At 44.2% G+C, this 24,564-nt stretch overlaps 1 protein-coding gene across 1 annotated transcript; it reads right to left on the reverse strand.

Moving 5' to 3' along the window:
* Window positions 1-208: 208 nt before the first annotated feature.
* Window positions 209-24,382, reverse strand: MPP1 (membrane palmitoylated protein 1). The gene is made up of 12 exons (XM_003279325.3): window positions 24,111-24,382; window positions 11,374-11,517; window positions 11,001-11,079; window positions 10,215-10,300; window positions 9,220-9,288; window positions 7,595-7,791; window positions 6,435-6,541; window positions 5,895-5,975; window positions 5,030-5,110; window positions 3,127-3,329; window positions 2,758-2,832; window positions 209-886 (listed from the first exon to the last, which is right to left on the reverse strand). Exons 1-12 carry the CDS (start codon window positions 24,210-24,212, stop codon window positions 710-712), a joined length of 1,401 nt encoding a protein of 466 aa, XP_003279373.2. The 5' UTR covers window positions 24,213-24,382; the 3' UTR covers window positions 209-709.
* Window positions 24,383-24,564: the final 182 nt, after the last annotated feature.

Raw genomic sequence — 24,564 nt, forward strand, 5'->3', positions numbered from 1 at the left:
ACAACCTTAGGGGTGTTTTTCTACATGGGCACTAGCCAGTAGAGACCTGCAGTGGGGGCACAGAGAATGGGGACTCCTCTTTCTTCCAGGGCACCAATGTTTATCATCTGAACACAAGAGAGGCATCTTGTGTTAATGCCGTTGTCCAGGAGCTTAAGTGAAATGGGCCACGTTTCTTTTTGTGTGGAAACCCAGAGTTACGAGGTCATTGGCATTTCCACACAGCATTTTTATTGCTTTTGAAGGTTTCCCTAGAGCAGACATCATTCTATTGCACAGATGTGTCATTTTGGCATTATAGAAAGTTGCAGTTAAAAATGCTTTCTCCAAAATAAAAAGACAAATGAAATACCCAGCATATACAGTTGCAGGCAAAGGAGGGCAGGCTTTAGAGGGATGGGGGTCCATTGCTTTTGCTGTGCATCATCCTTGATTAGCAGTTACATTTTGGTAGTACTTCTGACCCCCAATTTCTAGAAATCCTCTTGAAATCCAGATCAGTGGGGCCCCATCTAGCAGAAAAATCGAATCTCAGCCCTTCACGAGCCTGAGCAAGAAGTCTGAACCCTACTGGCTTAATTAGGATAGCTGCAGAGAGCTGAAAGCTGACACAAAACTAGTTGGAGCAGCCCTGTTTGTCTTAAAGCAAGGCGGGTGGACTCCCAAACGCTGGAGAGGGGCATACAGTGGGTTCCCCCATTCTACAAGCTTAGTAAACCCAGGAGACAGGCACCCACTGTGGAGAACTGCACGCTTGGTCGAAGGCTTCTTGTAATTTCTTAAGGGTTTCATCAACACCATTATTGATCAGTGAGAGGTCAAAGTAGTGAGCGTACTGGCTGCGGATGGCCTCAGAGTCCTTCTGCAGCTGCTGCAGGGCTTCTGTCTGCAAAGAAGAAAGCCACAGATGAAGCAAGCTGCACCACCCCCAGCCCAGAGAGGCCAGTGACAGATTTTAAACAGCAATTGTTAGCGTTGCTCAGCTGTGCATCATACTTGACGAGTCAAACTCAGAAGACATTGTGAAAGAATGTTAATGTAGGGCATGAAGAGGCAATCTCAAAAGACCATGGCAATTCTCAGAGGATCTCAAGCTAACCCTGACTAATCGAGTCCTCTGGAGGACCAATAGCTATGCATGGACTTCACCAGCATCTCCCACTTAATGCCCTTTGAACATGGAAGAGCCATTTCAACCACCACCAGAGCTGCAATCCTAAAACAAAGATAAAGGTGATTTTGTTGTTTTGTTTTGTTTTGAGACAGAGTCTTGCTCTGTGGCCCAGGCTGGAGTGCAGTGGCGCAGTCTCGCTCACTGCAACCTCCGCCTCCCGGGTTCAAGCAATTCTCGTGTCTCAGTCTCCCGAGTAGCTGGGATTACAGGCATGTGCCACCACATCTGGCTAATTTTTGTATTTTTAGTAGAGACGGTTTTGCCATGTTGGCCAGGCTGGTCTTGAACTTTAGACCTCAGGTGATCCGCCCGCCTCGGCCTCTCAAAGTGCTGGGATTACAGGTGTGAGCCACTGCACCCAGTCAGATAAAGGTGATTTCTAATCCCAGATCACACCTGTAATCCCAGCACTTTGGAAGGCCAAGGCAGGATGATTGCTTCAGCACAGGAGTTCAAGACCAGCCTGGCAACACAGTGAGACCCCATTTCTACGAAAAACAAAATTTAAAAATGTGTGTGTATATATACCTCAGGACTCTGTCTTTGACCTAAAACGAAGCAGCCATGAAAGACAAATCATGTAACTACATAAAAGTAAAAATGTCTGCATAGCAAAAAGACATGCCAAATTGGAAAAAAAAAATTGCAGCTGATATTACAAAGGGCTAATTACCCTAATATAGACCTCCTATAAATCAAAGGTCAATAACTCAGCAGAAAAATGAGCTAAGGACATGACCAGATAATTCTCAGAAAAGGCAATACAGATTGCTCTTCATATGAAAAAGTACCTGATCATCTCTTTTTGTAAAAAAAAAAAAAAAACTTGAGATACTATTTTTCCCTCCAGTAGACTGGCAAAAAAAGAAAACTTTGACAACATGCTACAGGCAAAGAGAAACAAGCACTCTCACAGGTGGTTGGAGGGACTATAAATCCTAAAGGAGCGCAATTTGGCAGTCCCTGTCCAAATTCTAAGTGTGTGTGCTCTTGGACCCAGTGATCCTACTTGGAGTTTTTCCTACAGATATATTTGCACACATGCTATATGCACAGGGCTATTGATTGCAGTATTCTTTATAATCATTGTTTGAAAGCAACCCAAATGGTCATCAACAGGTGAATGGTTAAGTAATTACACATGCATGCAGGAGAAGACCATGCAGGGTAGGCTCTTTGATAATATTCCTGGCCTCTCTGTCTTTCCCCACAGCCATACTGCACCCCAGGGCGGGTTCAGTGCCGCCTCTATCCATCACAGCTTCCCCTGCCAGAGCCTGCATCCCACCAGTATCAGGATCTGCTCAACTGTCCATCTCTGCCCCTGGAACTGTGTGCCTCCCGGACAATGGCTGGGTCTGGTTTGTTTTGTCCTTGTTACCTAGCATGGGCACTGGCCTAGCCAGTGGTTTAAGAGCTCGAATGAATGTGCATGCCCTTTGGCTTCTTGGCCCTGGAGGAAGAAGCCCAGCTGGAGCTGTGACCTCCAGCCAGCACTCTGGCCAATGACCTGGACTGAGGTCCTAGTCTGGGCAGGCCTGGAGAAAGTGAACTCCTACCCATCCCGCACAACCTCTCCTCACCTGAGTGCCCTGATCAGTAGGTGCAATGAACACAATGAAAGGTGAAAGTTCTGCTGTCCGAACAATTTTCAGGGTCTAGAAAAAAAAAAAAAGAAGGGGGGGAAGGAAGAAAAGGAAAGTGAAAAAAACAAAAAACTACATAGCTGTCATAATGGATTCCTTCTAATAAGCAGCTTTGAGCTTTACCCCAGTACTACTTTCCATCGTTCCCAGGACTACTGTTCTTGTTCCAGGCTGACCCCATTAAAGGTGCTGAAGCAATCCTGAGCCCCCAGAAGATTCCCAAGGAGCACTGGCTTTTTCAGCACTCTCCTCGCCATCCCTCGTGTGGCTGAGCCCATCTGTCCCTGCCCTTCCATGCCTACCCACCTGGGGCTCAATGTCAAGGATGGCAATCTTGTCTTGCTTATGAATCTGGTGCACTGTTTCAAATTTGGTGCCAAACATGTTGCCTTGGTAGCTGCCAAACTCCAAGAACTCATTGGCAGAGATGTTCCTCGTCATCTCCTCCGTTGAGATAAAGTGGTACTCCTTCCCATCTTCCTCACTCTTCCTTGGCGGCCGCGTTGTGTCTGTGTACAAGAACCCAAATCCCTGACAAACTCCAGGTCCTCACCCTTTCACGAGGGCTTGGACCGTGGTGTCTGTATTGAAACCCTAGCTGCCTTTGGTGCATTGACTTTAATACAGGGGTTCCTCCCATGGGCTCCTGAAGAGCTGATGCTAGAAAGTGAAGCACACCAGGAAATCCCTCCATCTGCCCAGGATACATTTAATTTTCAAGAGGCAAAGCCTAACATAGAAAATTCCTATTATCATTTTCCCTAAATGAAGTTACATCTCTCAAACTACCAAATCTAGTAATATTGAAACTTAGAAATGAAGATAGCGGAAAATATTTTAAAAACCGATCTACAGACTATGGTCAGGATTTCTTGGAAATATATTTAAGGTTTCCTTTTCATGACTTGGAAAGAAGAGTACTTTGGTTTAGTTTCAGCTCATGTTGTTAAAAGTTGGACTATTTTCTATTACTCATATAAATTGTCTAATCAGTAAAATATGCTCCAGATATTGTAGCTTGAAACACAATTCTCCCGACCTCCCCTCTTTCCATCTTCCATTGACTGTCTCCTTTGCCTTCCGGATCACACTTGTCTCTCAACTGGCCCCTTGCCCTCAGTCTACACCCACGTGTGATTCTCTTGAAGGAGGAGCCTGTACTGGTTATTTCTGCTTCCCCACTCACTCCTGGGGCCATCTGCTTTCTGCTCCTAATGCGACACTGGAATAACTCTACGTCCCTCCAGCAAGGAGACAACTCTCAATGATCCATGTGTAAAAAAGCAAAATGAAGAAAGAATAAAAAAATACTAATATGAGGTTTAGAATCTGGTTTTCTATTTTGCTTAGCAGTACAGTAATTCCTCACTTAATATTATTATCAGTAGGTTCTTAGAAAATGTGACTTTAAGTGAAATCACATGCAGCTGGTCCTTGACTAACATGGTTTAGTTCAACTTCATTTCATTGTATTGTTGATGAGTAAAAAAACTGGTTCTTGTTATATGTCATTTCACTTAAAGTCACAGTCTTTGAAGAGCCTATTGACAATATTAAGTGAGGAATGACTGTATTTCTTTCTGGGAACGTACATAACTATACCATGCAGCATCATTTCTGGGAATGGAAGGGTTATCAAATTCTCCACCTGATCACTGGTGCTACTCTTCTCCATATCTAGGACTGCTGTTGAGATAGTTTGGGCCTTTCCTAGGCACTGCTTTGATTTAGAAGACATTCCGTGAAAATGAGAGGCAGCCTGAACATCAAGAGTGGGATGGCTAAGGAAATCCACCAAGTACATCCACTCGGTGGACTATAAAACCGTTCTCAAAGAGAATTAGGCAAATTGCAGAGGAACATGATAAAATGTTTAAAAAGTAAAATGACAAAGTTATATGTATAAACTTTAATACTTAGTAATTTTTAAGGCAGTATAAAAATGTTTACTATAGCTTCTGTTATGTAGACAAACAGCAGGAATAACAATAAGAAAACAGTTATTCTGTTAGGTGGAGGAATTGTGGGCACAAATTTTTATCTTTCCATATTTTGTTTAGTTTTAATAATCATTTAAAATAAAATAATTTAAAAAATAAAATAACACTATGGTATTTCAGAAAGAGAGTGGTGCTGTGATAAAATGTGCTACTGAAGCCCCGTCCTTCAGCCTGTCACCTCCCCTCCAAGGTGCCTAAGAGCTACTTACATGGGACAGGGTACACAAACTTCTCCGGATTCTGGCTGAGCAGGGCATTCTTAATGTGGCTGCGACCCACCCCACTGGCTCCTGTATAGAGAGAGAAGAACATCTTTTGGAAAGGGGGGAGAGGAGTGAGGATAAGATATACGGATTTTCCTCTCGGCACTCAAAACTGCCAACAGGTGAACATGAGCTGGGGTTGCATCTGGGCTGGTGTCAGGGCCTTTAAGCTGTCAGAAGATCTGGGGCCACCAAGGAGCTTCAGGTCCTTTTTTTCCATTTCGGGGAGAAGGCTCTTTCTGAGGACTAAGGGTTGGGGCTCAGAATGTAACTGTCACTTCTGCAGAGGAGCCAGCTAATATATGAGGTTTTCTGTTTATTTTCTAAAATTTCTTCAAAATTAATGGAACTGAATTTAAGCCAGTGTTTTTACTAGAAATTTTACCAAAACCTTAATGTAGATCCTCTAACCAACTAAAGTTTCAACTCCAAAGACAGGAAGGTGAGCAGCCCACCAGAGGCAAAGCCTACATACCTGGGTTTGAAAAAGGACTTATTCTGTTTCAGGTCAGAGTCACTGCTTGGGGGCAGGGAGCTTTACAAAGCGTGTCACTGCCAGCAGACAGCACGAAACTGAACCGAAAATAATTCGCTGTTAAATAGTAGAGAAACTTGTGAGGTTTAGTTTCACTTGTGAGGTGGACCCAGATGGGGTGCACGTGAGGATTCAGAAATTCCTTACACCTGCTCTATATGGAGAACCCAAGAGACCTCACTTCTTTTCTTCCTCATTGCCTTTTTTGGGGGTGGGCGCGTGATGCAGGCAGGAAAATAAAGACAGAAATGTGCAAATGGGGCAATGAGAAGATACCGATCAGCACCAGGGTCTTCCTCTTGAACGCAGGGAGCCGAACGACTTCCTCGTAGGAAACAACATCCAACTGATCAAAAACTAGAGACAAAGAAAACCAAGCAGTGTTCATTTCCAGAGCTGGGGAGAACAGTGGTCCCACACTCTGAAGTGGGAAACAGCCTCGCGACATCTCAACAAGCAGGGAGGAAGTGACTAGAGATGAGACCAGGGAGGTTGGTGTGGAGGAAGGACTTTGGACTGTATTTTTAGTGTGGGGAGGGAATTTTGAGCAAGGGAGTTTATCTAACTTTTGGACCCTCTCTTCCTCCTTGCTCTATCTCTCTGAGCCAACTTTTCTTGTCTCCTGTCCTCATCTCTTCTCCATAGTTTCAGTATCAGATGTTCCCTTGGCACTTAGAGCTGAAGAGTGCCAATGCTATCTCTGTTCTGCCCGAATGTCCCTTATCTTAGAAGATGTCCCTTTTCTGCTGGTTACAGAGACTGGGAAACACATGAATGCTGCCAGGAGCCTGGGGCAAGAAGGCTCAGAAAGCTTACTCGAGCTGTGCTTGGCCAGATATTTGTCTTTGTACTTCTTCTTCTTCCCAAAGGGGCTGCAGCTCGGGGCTTCGCTAGGAGCTGACTGAGCCATACTTGCCACTCGCCTGGTAGGAAAAGACAATCAAGGGGTCAGCTTTCCTCCCCCTCCCCTCATACCCCCCGCCCCACCCCAGCCACTCATTCTCTAATGGCACCCCCTTCACTTTCTGACTGTCCATTACAGTGGGAGATAATGTGTGCAAAGCACCCCGTACACTGTTTGGTGCATCTTGCACTGTGCCCTGCCCTCAGCCAGGGACCTGGTTCCTTGAGTCTGTGTCATCTAGTACCTGTCAGCACATTCTGGACACAACCCACAAACAACTCTCTTTCTTTGCTCTAGACCATAAAGGTCTCAAACCTTTATGACCCCACCTCACTCTAAGAAATACACGGTGCATCGCAAGCCATAATTGCACATACATCTATAAACAAAACACATATACACACCCCACATATATATCTAAAACAACTGCTTCACAAAACAATAACTTGTATTGCTACATGTAACATATTCTAATATTTCTATTCAGTGTCAACCCCACAACGGCTGTAATCTTTACACTGGGGTAATTTTGCACAGGTAGAGGGAGGCTCAGTGTTGGATGTCTTCTCAGTTGGAACTGTTTTGTGAATTTTTCTGCCATTCCTATGATGTAACCAGGACTAAGTGAGCAATCTGACTCGGGGACAGGAATTATTTCTTCTATGTACCAGGAATGTGCCTAAAGGACACATACTTAAATGCGACTGTTTTCTGCAGGACTCCAAGGAAATCCCAGAAACAGCATGGCTGGTAGAAGCGCACTAGCTTGGGAAACAGGAGACCAGGGAGGGGTCAGTCCCAGCACTGTCATGTGCTTGGTAACTATGGGGAAAATGTTTAAGGAAGCAAGAGGCCCACATGGGAATGAAGAGCTATTTGGGCTCCTTGCCTGTAGTTGCCTCTCAGTCCAGCTTATCAACGCATGGTTAACCCTCCCCCACCCATTATGCCAGGAAATCTAGGAGGTCTCCTTGGTTGAGAAACAGAAACTACAAACAAAATGACACATTTTCTGAAGCTAAGTTATTTGTGGCAGGCACATGGCCCTTCCACCTGCACAAAAACGGCTCACCATTCCTGCAGCTCAGGGGAAGGGATCAATCCTGCTGACTCCTTGGAGGAGCCTTCCACCCGTCCCTGCCACCAATTGCTGTCATCCTTGTTGATAATCTGGATAATGTCCCCAGTAGCAAACTTCAGTCCTGCCTCCTTGCAAGGGATCAGATTGTCCTTTTTGGGATCATAGTCAAACTGCGCTCTCATGAACATCTAAAAAGAAGGCAAAAGGAACTGCAGGTGGCAGCTTCCAAAGAAACACCAGCATCAGAGCATGTCCTGCTGTAAACAAATGGGGTCAGGATGGAATGAACAACAGGGAGGTAAGAATGGTGGGGGAGCACCCAAGAAAGAGAAATTGAAATACTGAAATGATTGTGTTTGCGGAGGGGTCAGAACGAATCCCTTTAACAAGAAGGCATGAGAAGCCGGGCACAGTGGCTGACGCCTGTAATCCCAGCACTTTGGGAGGCCGAGGCGGGTGGAACACATGAGGCTAGGAGTTGGAGACCATCCTGGCTAACATGGTGAAACCCCGTCTCTACTAAAAATACAAAAATTAGCCAGGCGTGGTGGCGTGCACCTGTAGTCCTGGCTACTTGGGAGGCTGAGGCGGGAGAATCGCTTGAACCCGGGAGGTGGAGATTGCAGTGAGCCGAGATTGTGCCACTACACTCCAGCCTGGGTGACAGAGTGAGACTTTGTCTCAAAAAAAAAAAAAATATAAAAAGAAGGCATGGGATGTCTTTCGACGTCAACATGTCTGCAGTTACCGCCGGATCTGGGTCGTCTGTCTCAGTACAGGGCAGCTACTCTTTGAGATGTATGTTTCCTTGAACAACTGTTTTCACAATTGAAAATATGGACACTCATATATCTATCAAAGAACTTGAATTTATTATTGAAAATTCTCCTCTCCTGCTCCCAAACACACACACACACACACACACACACACCCCTACCTCATTACTTCTTCCACATTGACTTGCCATGGCCCTGTCCAATCTATTCCTCTGCTGGTTGATGAGCTATGTGTGAAGTGGGAACCATTTCTCTTATATCACCTCCATGTTCTAGCACAGCACTTTGTACATGGTAGACCCTCAATAAATTGTGAATAAGTGCTCAACAGATTCTATCTATCTTTTCTTTCTTTCTTTACTTTGCCACTATCAATCACGGGGCTTTCTTATTGCTATTTTAAAAATTATTTGCCAATTTGCTTGGTGAAAACTGGTGTCTCATGCATATTTTAATTTGCATTTCTTTGATGACAGGTAAGATAAAATATTTTTTCATATGTTCAATGCTCATTTGTAGTTTTCCTCCTGTGAATGACCTCTTCATTCCCTTTACCCATTTTCCTCTTGGAGTTGTATTGATTCCCTACCATCTGTAGAAAAAAATTACCCTCTCCCTTCCTACCTGACCACTAGCAGCAAAGGCTCATTCATTCTCTACTACTGTCGTCACTATGTTCTCCACTGAGGAAAGGGGACCCTGAGCCAAGCAGCCACACACTTGTGAGATACTTAGAACTTAAAGTTAGACTCACATCCCTTAAAATCAAATTTCAAAGAATACAAGACAACATGGCCCGACTCCTGCCATCATGACAATAGAGAAAATGGTGCCACCCACCTGTAGTGCAGGAAGACGGCTCTGCTGGTTGGGAATTACTTTTAATGAGATCATTCCTTTGGTTTCTTTCTATTAAAAAAATGGACAGAAAATTGTACAGAAAACTAAGTCCCAGGTTTTTTCCCCAACAACCATCTTTACATTTTGAGACTTTGTAGGACAATTCCTCCTTTAATACAAAAGTGTCATGTGCCCCAGAAATCAGCATAACAATATGAAGACATGCAAAGAGTAACAAAGAAAAGCTAACTAAAGACTTTTCCGAGCTGGGCACGGTGGCTCACGCCTGTTGCAATCCCAGCTCTTTGGGAGGCTGAGGTGGGTGCATCGTCTGAGGTCAGGAGTTCAAGACTAGCCTGGCCAACACGGCGAAACTCTGTCTCTACTAAAAATACAAAAATTAGCCAGGCGTGATGACGGGTACCTGTAATCCCAGCTACTCGGGAGGTTGAGGCAGGAGAATCGCTTGAACCCAGGAGACGGAGGTTGCAGTGAGCCGAGATCACACCATTGTACTCCAGCCTGGGTGACAGAGTGAAACTCCATCTCAAAAAAAAAAAAGACTTTTCCTCCCCACTCTTTACCCCAAAAAGTCCTGAAGAAGTTCCTAAAAATGAACTATGGCGTATATATATCCACGCTTTTCCCCATACCAATAAAAGCATTACAAATATTTACATACATTATACATATATGTATTGCTTGTTTTTAACAAAAATGGGATTCTACTATATACGTTATAACTTGCTTTACTTCATTTGGCATTACTTCATGGAACACCAGATTGATGCTCTGGGTTATTTGCCCTGTTTTAGAATTTTACTAAATAAAGGCAGAAAATTATCATTTCTTACACAGAATAAAGACTAGCAGTGAAAAGAGCCCCCTCAAGAAGGTACAAATACTTTGACAGAAAGATGAGGTCACTGATACCAATGTGGATCAACACTTATGGAGACAATGGAAGGTCTTCATCTAGCATAGAAAATACCCACCATCGCCTTCTGCAGCTGATCCACTGAATGATTTGTCACATTTGTGCCATTGATTTCTAGGATCTCATCCCCCACGTGAAGGGAGCCTGCCATGAAATGAAAAATCAATCCACAAAAGAACAAAAGTTCAAACAGGAGCTGTCAATGTAACTCAAGATACCATAGAAGAGAAACCAGGATTTACAGCATGTTATGACACAGATTGTGTCAAATACTCAGGATTGAAAACATTTGACTTGACAGTTTAAGATGGTCTCATCCTCCTTGGCCTCAGTAGTCCAACAGCACAATAAAACGCCTTGTCCTCAAATTCCTGGAACTAGAGTGGCTACTGACTCCAGACTATGACACAGATGTATATACTAAAAAGAATAACAAAGCAAGGCAAAGAACTCAGTACTCCTCTCTCACCAGCAAGCTCCATGTTTCTTTGTTGTTTAGCTCAAACCCCAAAATGCTACCAAATGGTACTGCTGTCCTTTCCAAGTCTAATGCAACGGGTGGCATGTGGCAATTGCTCAAATATTAACTTACTAGAAAAATATTGGTATAAATAGGTGTGAAAGGAGGCTCAGATAGGGAGATGGTGGCACTGGGCAATTCACATAGAGATCTTATCATGTAGTGATTCTACAGAGCCAGTTATTAAGCCACAAAAGGTCTCTTGGAACACTCACAAAAATGCTACCAGTTTAGAGGATTATAAGCTTCATGCCCCACACCACGGAATAGGGAGTAAATTATTAATCCCTGAATCAAACCCCAGCCAGAGCTCCCACAGAGTACCTTGTCTATGGATCATGCCACCATGAAGAATTCTGGCCACCGTACAGGACTGTTTTTCATTCAGCTTCAGAGTAATTCCCTGAAATAAAGGCAATGGCACGATAAGCTTTATTTTAAGCTCTTTCTGAGGTTATTTTAGAAAGAACTTATGGCAATTTCTCAGGAAAATATTTTCCATTTATACCCAAGATAGTCGTCAACCAGAACAGGCATGAAGCCTGCTTTGAGGAGGAATCTGAGATAAGAATGAAAAGACAATTTTGGGGTTGGCCAGTTCCCTAACTCCATGAGCAGCCTCTTGCATCGACTCTTCTGGCCCAGTGACTCATGGGGCAGAGAGAAACTGGTGGGTGACAATATGACGAGGGATTACCATGGGCTCTTCTGTGACCTTCTCAAACTGTATGAGTCGCACTTTCCGCACCTCCTGTCCCTTGACCTGGGCAGGGCTACCTGGGGCAGGAGACCCGTTGGTGTACATGTCCTCGGTCACAGTATTCAATGGATGTGATACAGCCTGTCAAGTCAAAACAACAAAGCAATGTATGAAATCAGGAGCAAGGCCCACAGTCAGTCCACAATCTGCAATTCTAACATTCAAGAGGCTCTGAAAACTTATTTCATAAGTTTGGCCTCATTCTCATTTGAATTGACGTGAAGCTGTTTGTAAGCTTTATTTCTCCAACTTAATAGACATGTTAGCCAAGTATGGTGGTGTGCACCTGTAGTCCCAGCTACAGTCCCAGGGCAACAGAGCGAGACCCTGTCTCTAAAAATAAATAAAATAGACATGTTTATCTAGGTTGCTGCAGAAATATTAATGTGCCTTGATTTACATGGTGCTCCCCTGGACCCTGCTTGGGGTATTACGTAATATATAACAAAATTAGATTCTGAATCCTGCGGCACCTCAGGCTCCAAGGGTTTCTGGCATGTTCCCTTCTCCTCTGTATTTCCTTGAACAACCTGATGCTCTCGGTCACACAGCAATAAAGGTAATTAAGGTTAGCACCAGTTTCTCATGAATCACCCCTTAGGCTACAAAGAACTTCTGCCTGTAGAATTAGGCACTTAGGTCGGGGCCCCGAACCACGGTGATGACAATAATACATTGCCACTGTGACTCCTTCCCCTAATCTCAAAGACAGCAAAGCTAAGTGAGTTACTCTACCAGGCAGCAAGACCTCTTTATTATAAATCTAAAGTAATTTAAGGCACTGTGGTAAGAAGAAAGACAAAAGACCAGTGTAAAGGAACAGAGAGTGCAAAAACAGAGCCACACATTTATAGTCAGGTGACACTGCAGTGCAGTGGGGAAAAATGGTCTGCACAATAAATGTCATAAAAGGTCCCAAGTATAAATGAAAACTAAAAAGACAAACACTTTAAAAGTAAGAAGTCTATTCATCAAAAAACTCCACTGAGATAAGCAAAGATTTAGTAGACAAGACGCAGGGAGCAATAATCGTACAAGCAAACAATTGACTTCATCAAAGTCAAACATCTTACATAAGAAACTAGACAGGTATGACACACCTGAGAATAAAAATTTGCAATATTTACATCTGACAAAGGATTTGTATCCAGAACATACAAAGAACACTTACAATTTAATAACAGGATGAAAAGAACCATAAACAAATCCTGAACTCGAGCCAATGCTATGCATGCTGAAGCTTTCAGGGGTAAAGTGCTCTGATATCTGAAACTTATTTTGAAATACCAGGAAAAAAAAGGTGGATAGATGGGCAGTTTTTGGATAGAAATGTGATAAAGCAAACATAGCGACATGTTAATTGTAGAATCTAGGAGGTGTGGCTATATGGGTGTTACTATAAAATTCTTTCATCTTTTAGGCACCGTTCCAAGAGCAGCCAGTACTCTTTAAAAAATATTATAAAATTTAATTTTTTTAACCATTTGAGAGTAATCTGAAGACTTCATTCTCCTTTACCCATAAATGTCTCCATATGTTAGGAACGAGCATTTTCAAAACTGAAAATTTAACATTGACACAATATTGTCATTTGCCAAACCATTCAAGAATGTCCTTTATAGCTATATATTTCTTCCCCAGTCCAGAATCCAAACTAGGACTTTTTGGTCCCAGAATCCAATCTAAGACCAGAATCCAATCATGCATTTCACATTTCCTTACTCTTCCTTAATTTGGAAAATTTCCCCAGCCTTTCTTCTTCTTCTTTCATGACCTTGACATTCTTGAAGAGTACACACCTGTTATTTTGTAGATGTCTCTCAGTTTGGGTTTATCATCTGATGTTTTTTCAAGATTAGACTGGGATTTTGCATTTTTGGCAGGAATTCCAGGAAAGTAGTGGTGTGCCCTTTCCAGAACAACACTATTCTTAAAAGGCCAAACCTGAAAATACCCCAAAAGTCCATCAACAGTAGAACAGATAAACTGAAGCATATCCAGTGGATACCCCACATCAATGGGAATGAATGGCTACTGCTACACCACAACATGGTAGATCACCTGTGGATCAGTCTCACAGGTGATCACTCTCTTCTCCTTAAAATGCTCCTTCTCAGTTTGCTTTGCTGATCTGTTAATGTTAAAGAAGCCCAGGGACTGGGGTAAGAGCAATCACAATGGGGAAAAACTATGGAAACCTCTGAAAACACTCCCTGCCCACCCCAGATAAAATATTAAATCAAAAATAATATAGCCACCTGGAGGAGGAGGAGGAGGAGGAGGAGGAATAGGCCTGAAGTGGGCTTATGGAAGGGTCTGCTGAAAATAGGGGATAGCTGCATTCCAGTCACACCCAGAGGTGACCCTCAAAGACAGTAGGGAGGGAAGATCTTCCCAATAGGCAGAACTGTGAGGAGTGTGCCATTCACTGTGTGGGGAAGGAGAAGGGTCCCTAGATGGGAATACATGTATTCCTGAGCAGTGTCCACTGGCCTGCCCAAGGCCTAGAAAAGGACTAGAAGATGAGAGACAAGGAAGTCTGGAGTAGAGGCTTACATCATTTCTAAGGGACTCTGATTTCTAAGTAGAAACTTTGATAAGATGGTGAGGTTTGGGCTAGGTGCAGTGGCTAACACCTGCAATCCCAGGACTTTGGGAGGCCAAGGTGGGGAGATCACTTAAGCCCAGGAGTTTGAGACCAGCCTGGGCAACATGGTGAAACTCCTACCTCTATAAGAAATTTTAAAAGTAGCCGAGTGTGGTGGTGCAAGCCTGTGGTCCCAGCTACTCAGGAGGCTGAGGCAGGAGGATTGCTTGAGCTCAGGAGTTGGAGGCAGCAGTGAGCCATGATCACACCAGTACACTCCAACCTGGGCAACAGAGGAAGACCCTGTCTCAGAAAAACAAACAAACAAACAAACAAAAAACATGGTGAGGTTTGAAGTAGTGTTCGCTATCAGGTGACCTCAAATGAGGGAAGTACTGAGAAAGAGAAACTGCCTTGTCTAGCAACTAGAACTTCAAAAAACTCACATGACACCAAGTCATATGGCATTGCTGCTATAACAAAATTGTCTAAGATAGGCTTATATTTAAAAAATTGACTTATGATACCCGGGATACACCATGTAGGTATGAAAAGGAGGTTCTGAGGGTAATCTTGAAGATTTATTGTTAAGCAAAAAATAATAATGATGTGATGAAGGGTATACTAGCTTCATCATAAACAGTGAAAGAATGATTATATTCATATTTGCTTAAAAATCCATAAACTGGCCAGGTGCAGTGGCTCACACCTGTAATCCCAGCACTTTGGGAGGCTGAGGTGGGAGGATCACTTGAGCCCAGGAGTTTGAGACAAGCCTAGGCAACATAGTAAAACCTCGTCTCTACAAAAAATAAAAAAATTAGCCGGGCATGGTGGCGTGCACCTGTAATCCTAGCTACTAGGGAAGCTGAGGCGGAAGGATTGCTTGAGCCTGGGAGGTCAAGGCTGCTGTGAGCTGTGATTATGCCACTGCACTCTAGCCTGGGGGACAGATTGAGACCCTGTCTCAAAAAATAAAATAAATGAAAATACATAAACTGTGTCTGGAAGGAGACATAAGAAACAGTGGTTGCTTCTAGGGAGAGGAACTGGGTGGCTACAAGATGGGGTGAGAAGGAAGTTGTTTTCATTGTGTATCAAGTTATACCTTTCAAATTATGTATTATGTGCTTGTGTTACTTTAATAAAAGAAATTAGTAAAAGAATTTTCCAAAGTGATTGGGACTCAGGTTCAAGTACTTGTGTGGATCTTGTCCTGCCTCAACCTTGACCCTGTTTAAGTAAGAGTAAACGGGAGGAGGGAAATAGAAACCCACAAAAAGTCATCGGGTCGAAAGATTTCTTTCTCTTTTGTTTTTTCTTTTCTTTCTTTTTTTTTTTTTTTTTTTTGAGACAGAGTCTCGCTCTGTTGCCCAGGTTGGGGTGCAATGGCGTGATCTCGGCTCACTGCAACCTCCGCCTCCCGGGTTCAAGCGATTCTCCTGCCTCAGCCTCCCGAGTAGCTGGGATTATAGGCACCCACCACCATGCCCAGCTAATTTTTGTATTTTTAGTAGAGACGGGGTTTCACCATGTTGGCCAGACTGGTCTCGAACTCCTGACCGCAAGTGATCCACCTGCCTCGGCCTCCCAAATCTGCTGGGATTACAGGCATGAGCCACCATGCCCGGCCAGGATTTCAATAGCTTTCTAGAAGACAGAAAGCAGATGGAGGAATGAGCAAGGAGAGTTGAGACAGCTAGAGCCTAGAATGTGCATACAGGAGGCACCAGCCAAGTGGATAACTGTGGCCTCTGCAGAAAACAACAGATTCAGGGCTCAGAGACCCCCAAAAGAAGTGAGGTTGTGGTTCTTGTGTCATTGGCCAGAACTGTGGAACATGGCCGTCCCAGCCAAAAAAGAGGCTGGGAAGATTAGTTTAGTTGAGCATCTTGCCATCCCAAACAAGATCAGGGATATGTAAGTGAGAAGTGGGATGTTGGATCGGCAACCAGTTATAGTAATATACAAACCACTTATTAATTTTTACTTTTTAGAACTCACTTAGAAACAAATGATGAAACAGACTGTAAATATCGGCACCATGACAATATTAAGGTACACATGTACATGATAGGAAGTTGGCAGGTAAAAAGGGGAGAAAAATCGAAAGGAAGAGGCCTGTAATCTTGTTCTCTTACAAAGTGGGGAGTCAAGAAGTAGGATCTGCATTGGTTGGACAATAAATGAAGGAATGAATGCATTATTTGAAGTTCCAAGCCAGGTGTGGTGGCATGTGCCTGTAGTCCTAGCTACTCGAGAGGCTGAGGCAGGAGGATCATTTGAGCCCAGGAGGTCAAGGCTGCAGTGAGCTATGTACTCTAGCCTGGGCAACAGAGCGAGACTCTATCTCTGAAAAAAGAAAAGAAAAAGCTCCAAAGCAGAAGTTGCAAACTGTTTTATTTCGACCACATGTCTCTGTTTTGTTTAGTAAAAATCAGGGGACTCCACCTTCTTTTTAAAGTATCAGAAGATCTGGCATCGCTCTTCAGGTGGCCCCAGCTCTCACATTCCCTACTGATGCCTCAGCCAGAAGCCAGTGTTGGCTACCAATCACCCTATACCTGGGGTGTTATTTTTCTTATACACAAGTGCTTTCACTCACTTGGTCCATGTAGTTTACACTAAAAGCACGTATAGATGACTTGACCTTTTAAAAATCATATACATGATGGAAAGGTACAGACCCATGAAAAGCTAAAATAATTTTGAAAAACAGGACAGTAGGAAGACTCAGTCTGCACAGTTTCAAAACTTACTGTAGTATAGTCTCAGTAAAGACTACGTGGTATAGACATACAGATAAATGGAACAGGATAGGGAACCCAGAAACAGAGTAGAGCCACAGAGACATGCCCAGTTGATTTTTAACAAAGATGCAAAAGCAACTCAATGGTGCTGCAGCAATTGGAAACTCATCGCCAAAAAGGGAAAAGCTGACCTGAACCTTCTAAAATGGATATGGACTTACATGTAAAGTGCAAAACTAGAAAATATTTTGAAAAAAATAGAAGAAACTTGTCAGGATCTAGAGCTAGGCAAAAAGTTCCCATATATGACACCAAAAGCAGGATCCACAAAAGGAAAAATTGGTAAATTGGACCTCATCAAAATGAAAAACTCTTGTTCTGTGAAAGCCCACGCGAAGATTGTGAAAATACAAGCTACAGACTGGGAGAAACATTTACAAACCACATATCCAATAAAAGACTGGTATATAGAATATAAAAAGAGAGTGCTCAATACTCAACAGTAAAAACAAACTAATTAGAAAATGGGCAAAAAACATGAACAGATATTTCACCAAAGAAGATATATAAAGATGGCAAATGAGGATATAAAAAGATGTTCAACATCATTAGCCATCAGGGAGAAATGCAAATTAAAACAACAATGATATATCACTACACATCTATCAGAATAGCTGAAATAAAAAAATAGTGACAATACTCGTAACTGGTGAAGCTGAGGGGAAATTGGGCATCTCATACATTGTTGGTGGAATGTAAGTGATATGGCTTCCTTAGAAAACAGTTGAACACTTTATTAAAAAACCAAACACACAACTACCATAAAACCCAGGGATGGCACTCCTGGATATTCACCTAGAGAAATGGAAATTTATGTTCACTCAAAAGCCTATACATGAATGCTCATAACAGCTTTATTTATAACAGCCAAAATCTATAAAGAACCAAAATACAGGTGAACAGTTAAACTGTGGTATATCCATACCATGGAACACTTCTCAGCAATTAAAACAAAAAACACTATTGATACTAAAACAACTTGGGATCCATCTCAAAGGCATTATCCTGACTGAAAGAAAGCTAATCTATCTCAAAACATCACATACTATATGATTCCACTTATATAACATTCCTAAAATGACAAAATCATAGAGACATTGAACAGAGTAGTGGCTGCAAGGGGTTGCGGGGATGGGGTAGGGAGGAAGACAAGTGTGACTATAAAGCGACAGCAGGAGGGAGGTCTTTGTGGGGATGGACCAGTTCTGTATCTTCATTGTGGTGGTGGCTAGACGAATTTTATTTTATTTATTTTATTTTTTTTGAGAGAGACTTTCACTCTTATTGCCCAGGCTGGAGTGCAATAGCATGATCTCGGCTCACCACAACCTCTGCCTCCTGGGTTCAAGCGATTCTCCTGCCTCAGCCTCCAGAGTTGCTGAGATGACAGGCGTGCACCACCACGCCCGGCTAATTTTGTATTTTTTGTAGAGATGGGGTTTCTCCGCGTTGGTCAGGCTGGTCTTGAACTGCCAACCTCAGGTGATCCGCCCGCCTCGGCCTCCCAAAGTGCTGGGATTACAGGCGTGAGCCACCATGCCTAGCTATGTCATATTCTTCTTATCCAGCTTTATTACAGTGATTGCTTTTTACATGTCAGCCTTTAAATTAAAGACTCAGCAAAGCTTACTAGAGGCAGAATCATTCCAGCTGGAAAAGTTCGAGAGTTGCCATCCCAAAGGTTGGTCTTTCAGATGTGCTTATCCATCAAGACGTTCCTCTTTGCGATGACTAAGAGTCACTATCACGCTTACCCAGAAGTTGCAAACGATGACTAAGAAAAACGGAAACTTCCAACGTGGTAACTAAAGTACACAATAAGTTTTCCAAAAGCAAAGCACAATTTTCTCCACCATGAACTTGTCCCTGAGCCACCCTGTTTTCATGAGACTCTCAGAAAGGGAGGGTCAGCTCTCTGTGACCTCATCTTACAGAACTCCTTCAACTAGTCCCCATGTCTCCTCATTACTGACATATCATAGGAGAAAAGATATGCAGACATATACTGTAAGTGACATGAGTAATGCTGAACAAATAATAAAGGTCAAAGGCACTAGATTCTATTTCTCAGAGTTCACTTCACAACCTCCACATCATCCTCTCAAAGCAGCCACCATCATCTCTAGTGGATACAGGAGGCCACAGAGCTATGGCAGGCCTGCCCCTGACCAGTGACAAGGCAGGGCGGAAGTGGCTCTGTTAAGGATGACTGCTGGGATTCAGGAGGAGCCAGGGAATAAACACTCACCCAGGACTCCATGTCTGGCTTTTGTTCTGCAGCCTCTGGCCTTTAATCAGACAAAGTGCTGGAGTGGCAATGCCTGCCGCTCTGAAAGCCCCTTTGGAGGAAACATCTGCAGCAGGGTTCAAAGGGCAGAGGCAGTTGCTCAAAGGAAGTTGGAATTTAAAAAGAGATGAAAAACAAACTTGGCGGGGGACGGGTGGTGGCGGGGGTGAATAGAGCAGGGGCAACTGAAGTTGGCTTTCTAATCCAAACAATTAGATTAAGTGACAGTGAACATAGGAAAGAACAAACATTTGCGCAGCCTACTGTTAGGCTCTTTGCCAACTGCTCCCACGTGGAGACTTAGAAAGCCAAGTCCAAGAAGGCGAGATGATGCCAGACAGCTGCCCAGCAAGCCCTGGCCCCAGGTGCCCACAAATTCCCTCTCTTTGCATGGGGAGTATCCTATTCCACTTCGGGAAAAAAACAAGAGAAACTGAGAAAGCCAAGGGTATTCTGAAGTATTAGAAAGAGATTAGCACTGTTTAACCACAAATGACAGGAACTAGGGAGAGAGGATATTCTGGCAGGTACTGTCTTAAAATCATACATTAACCAGGTGCTTTGCTTCTCAGGTACTAAATCCATCTGGGAACACATACAGCAACCTAAAGGCCAAGTACACATGCAAAGGCTTTTGCTTCCACTGGGGTAAAAAAACAACAGGAAACTCAAGTAGCACCGTTCCACACAGCAGAAACACAGGGCTGCAGATACCTGGCGCCAAGTCCCCACACTGCCATTAAACCAGTGCCGGAGCTGTGTGCAAATAACAACACTCATTAAATCAAATGCTCATCCCCATTCTGTGGTCAATATTTGAAGACATGAAATGGTTCAGAAACCTGTCTGAGCTTAAAGGATGAGTAAGCCTCAGACTCCAGAAGTTGAACTATAAGCATGGACTTTGGAGTTTGTGCAGGTACAAGGAGAGAATGCAGGTGCTGTGTCCCTCACACAAAGGCTGCCTCTGCACTGTGCAGAATAGTCACAGATGATGACAGGTACTAAGGAGGAAAATAAAGCAGAAAGGCCTCCCAAGGAAGATAACTTTTGAGGGAAAACCTATTATGTGTTTTGTTCATGTATATTTCTTCATATGAAAGAGAAAAAGAAAAGCAAGACTCTATGTTACGAAAGTTCCTCTTCCCCTCCTCTGGCGTCACTTCCCCTACCCCAGCCAATTTTGGAAATATGGCTATTTATTCTTGCCTTTCTACACTCCACACCCAGAGTTCTTTTTTAGCAACACTGAAAGGTTAGAGGCAACTCACTGCTTAGGAGAAAAATCTCTGCATCAACTAATTTTGTCTCCCCTCCTGACACTGTCTCAGGACATTTTTGATTGTCACAACTTAGTGGCGAGGTATTACTTTTTACAACAGAATTATCAGACCCAAAATGTTAACAGTGCCCAGGTTGGCAAACTCCAATTTAAGGGAATTGATCTTAACTTGAAATAGCTGTTCCTGGTATTCTATTATACTTCAGTGTCTTGTGTAGGGAGAACAAATGAGTTAGAAAAGAATAGAACGTTCATGATGAAACTCAAATCTACTTAGCCACAATAAAAGCAGATTCTTATCTGCAAGGTATCCTAAGCCCTTCTAGTTTTGAAAAAAACGTCATGAAAGGCCCGGGGCGCTGGCTCATACCTGTAATCCCAGCACTTTGGGAGGCCGAGGCAGGCGGATCACCTGAGATCAGGAGTTCAAGACCAGCCCGGCCAACATGGCAAAAACCTGTCTCTATCAAAAATACAAAAATTAGCCAGGTGTGTTGGCAGGCGCCTGTAATCCCAGCTAGCTGGGAGACTGAGGCAGGAGAATCGCTTGAACCTAGGAGGCAGAGGTTGCAGTGAGCCGAGACCACGCCACTACACTCCAGCCTGGGCGACAGAGCAAAACTCTGTCTCAAAAAAGAAAAAAAAAGAAAAAAAAAGAACAGAAAAAAGTCATGAAGTTCCTGGAAGTGAAGGACAGGAAAGGCAGACTGGCTGAGACCACACTACATACTGGGGAGATTGGGCAGAGGACTAAATAATTTGAAAACTACACTTCACTTTCTAGTATCAGTTCTGTGAAAAGAAAAGCCTTGAACAGAAACATTTCCTTTGCAAAGGAAACAGCAAGATCCAAGTCTGGAGCAAAAGTTCTTTCTCAGGTGAAATTACAACTAGTCAGAAGCAGAGTCAGTGATCATGCACACCATAGACTCGACCTCCTGCCATCGCAGAAGGTGCCGCACTCGGCATGCACGTTGGTGTCCGTGCACAGGCTGTTCCCTCTGCCCAGGTACCACTTGCCAGTTACAGCCTAGGTACTGCGAAATGCAAGAGCCCACTGTACTGGGTGCCCCTCCTTGCTCCACAGAGCTCCACACCTGCCTCTATCGCATTGCCATCGCACTACTGTATTTGTTTCTATGTCTGTGTCCTTCCTTATTTGCCTCTTAGTTCCAGCAGCAGACCTGGAGTAGGCAACAAACAACACTGCGTCACACTCAATGACCACCAGCGGGGAGTAATGCTGCATGTGATGGCCTAAGAACCAAGAAACAGGTTTTCTTAGTGGAAATTTGCCTGGAGCCTGACTTATCTGTTAGGTGATTTTTTTTTGATGTAGGATAGGCCCAAGAGAATTTTCAGGGATTCTCAACCAATTGCTTCAGGTCCTGGGTAAAGTGTTGCTTCAAATAGGCCCGAAGAGAAAAGCAGCATCAGGAATTGTACAACTACTTTTATGTGCATTAATGGGTACTACTGTGAAGAACAAGGCCAGAGAGAGCTAATAAAATTAGTTTCTCCATTAACCTGCCTAGACCACAATGAAAAGAAAAAAAAATTAGTTTATCCAAGGAAGGAGATATACTTAAATAGGGGAGATAGGCTACATTCAAACCTATTGCAAAATTATCTTTAGACAATATTTTTTCAGTATTAAATGTGGATTATAATTGGAAGTGAAACTTTATGTTTTGAATCGGCAGCCTTTTTCCGTAAAGTGACACCTTTAAATGAAACTTTCAGCAAAATAATTTTATAATTTCTATTGAAGCCAACAACTTCCTCACAGGTTTTCCTGCTTCAAATCTTGCCATTATAGGAAAACTTTCTGACTGCTACTACTGGGCAGGCAGCTCCTAGGGAGATACTGGGTCATTACTCTGGATGTCCCAGTGTGGCTCAAGGTCCTTGTCAAGCATTATCTCATGTAAATGTTGCCACAACCTTCCAAACTTGCCAGTTTCATAAAGGAGAGAAACCTAAGGCAGAGAGAGCTTCAGCAGCTTGCCCAAAGCCACGCAGCAAGTGAAAGGCAGAGCTTGGTGCTGCAGCAAAGACTGGTAAGAGCCCCAAAGGGAAGGTGAAGCTAAAGAAATAAGAATCTGCAGGTTTGTGGAGTCAAGCCACACTTCATCGTGTGAAGATTCTCCCTCAGATGCTCACTTTGGCACAGCTGGATACTATTTCATTCAGGGATTTAGTAAGTTTTCTTATTTGATCTTCTTCAAATCCTTTAATAAAAACCAAACAAATTAGCTAACTGGTAGACTATCTCCAATATGATAGTATAAACTCACAGCCCCACAGAATGTGCTGTTTACTCAGTCTTTCAAGCATGCCCATAAGGGAACACATAGGTTTACATAAGAACCCCGACACAAAATACATCATACTGTAGGATTCTATTTATATAAAATTCCAGAAAAGGCAAATCTGTAGTGATAGATCAGTGGTTGCCATGTTCCAGGTGGAGGAAGGTGACTGACTGCCAAGGGCCACAGGGGAACTTTCTGGAACCTTGAAAATGTTTATTCTTTGTCATGATTGTGGTTGTCGTTACATGACTATATCCATTTGTCAAATGTCATCAAACTACACAATTAAATTTCTACAGCTCTACTGTTTGCCTTATGTTGCAGGGATCTTCAGTTTTTTCACCTGTGAAATCGGAGGGTTACTCTAAATCCCAAATGTCCACCTCTTCAGTCATTTGTTAATTTAGCAAATATTTCTGAGGACCCACTTATTGGGCACTTAAAGAAGTGAGTATGACACGGCCCTGCCCTAGAAGACCTTGCAGTCTAGGAAGGAGGTTCATGCTGTGACTTCTGAGCTTCTGCCTGGCTCTCTGGTTCTCTCTGGACATTTTCCCCTTGGGACCTGGCCAGCATGCTGTGAGGAAGATCAAGCCACAGGGAGAGGCTGCTGGTTGATCTTCTGGCTCATGGCTCCAAATGAGTGCCAGCATCAACCTGCAGATGAGTAAGTGAGCCGTGTCCCCACCTGACAGACCCTGAGTGACGACCACCTTGCTGGGCCCAACCAAAACGAACTATGAGAGACAAGAAAATGCTCAGTGTTGTAAACCAGCGAGTTTGGGAGAGATTTGCCAGTAACAGATAAGCACAACCTACCCTTAGGGCATCTTTGAGGACAGAGGTTAATAGCTATTTACCAGCCATCCATCCCTGGAATCTGGATTCCTTGTTCCACCCGCAAATATACACTGGCCACCCTCTTTGCACCATAGCACAAGGGGACCTGCCTAAATGAAGAGGAACAGTGAGTGAGCTCTTTAGAACCAGAAGCTGGCTTTTACAATCATTTCTGCTGACCCAAACACAAGCACTTCAACAACAACCAGGCAGACCTACTCCTTGATGTGTTCCTTAAAGACTTTCTGTTACTCTGAATGCCGTCCACGAGAAGTTTTCCTTGACCTTAATAAGCGCACTGTCCAGGCCGCTGCCTCTCCTGATTTCCAACTAGAAGGACTGCAGCGGGCAAGGATCCACTGCACCAGCAGCCCGGTACGAACCCGGCCGCGCGCTGGCCTTGTCCTCACCCCGCCGGCTATCGCGGCCTCCGACCTATGGCCAGGACCCGCAAGGACAGGCCCCCCGGGGACAGGGCCCGGGACAGGGAAAGTCCCGAGATGAATGGCCGAGCCCCGGCCCAGCACCCTTGGGACTCGCGGGGCCCGCTCACCTCTGGCCGACTACGCTTCTGCAGCAAGTGCTCCAGGTAGAGGTCGGAGAGCGCCGTGTGCATGCTGCCCCCACTCTCGCTCTCGCTCGCCTTGAGCGTCATCTCGCAGAAGCTAGAACACTGGAACGCAAGGCAGGGCAGCGCTGGGAATGAGAGGGCCCGGGGCCTGCGGGGCCGCAGAGACGGCGGGAGACGCGGTGCGGCTGGGCCAGTCACCGCCCCGCAGGCGGTGCGCCGGGAGGGCGCGGACGGAGCTCCGCCCACGGTCCGCCCACTCCTGCCCGCGCTCCGCCCATGGAACGCTCCCACGCCCCGGACTCCGCGGCTCCCTGCGCTCTGAGAAGCGGCCCTTAAAGGGCCTGAGGAAGTCGTAGCTGTAGGTGGCCGCGTGAGATGAATGCCAGAAAGATAAGAACGGGGAGGGGGCCCCCAGCTTCTGGTTGGTTGAGCACAC

Source organism: Nomascus leucogenys, chromosome X (assembly GCF_006542625.1).
Source record: "Nomascus leucogenys isolate Asia chromosome X, Asia_NLE_v1, whole genome shotgun sequence".
NCBI classification, from domain to species: Eukaryota; Metazoa; Chordata; class Mammalia; order Primates; family Hylobatidae; genus Nomascus; species Nomascus leucogenys.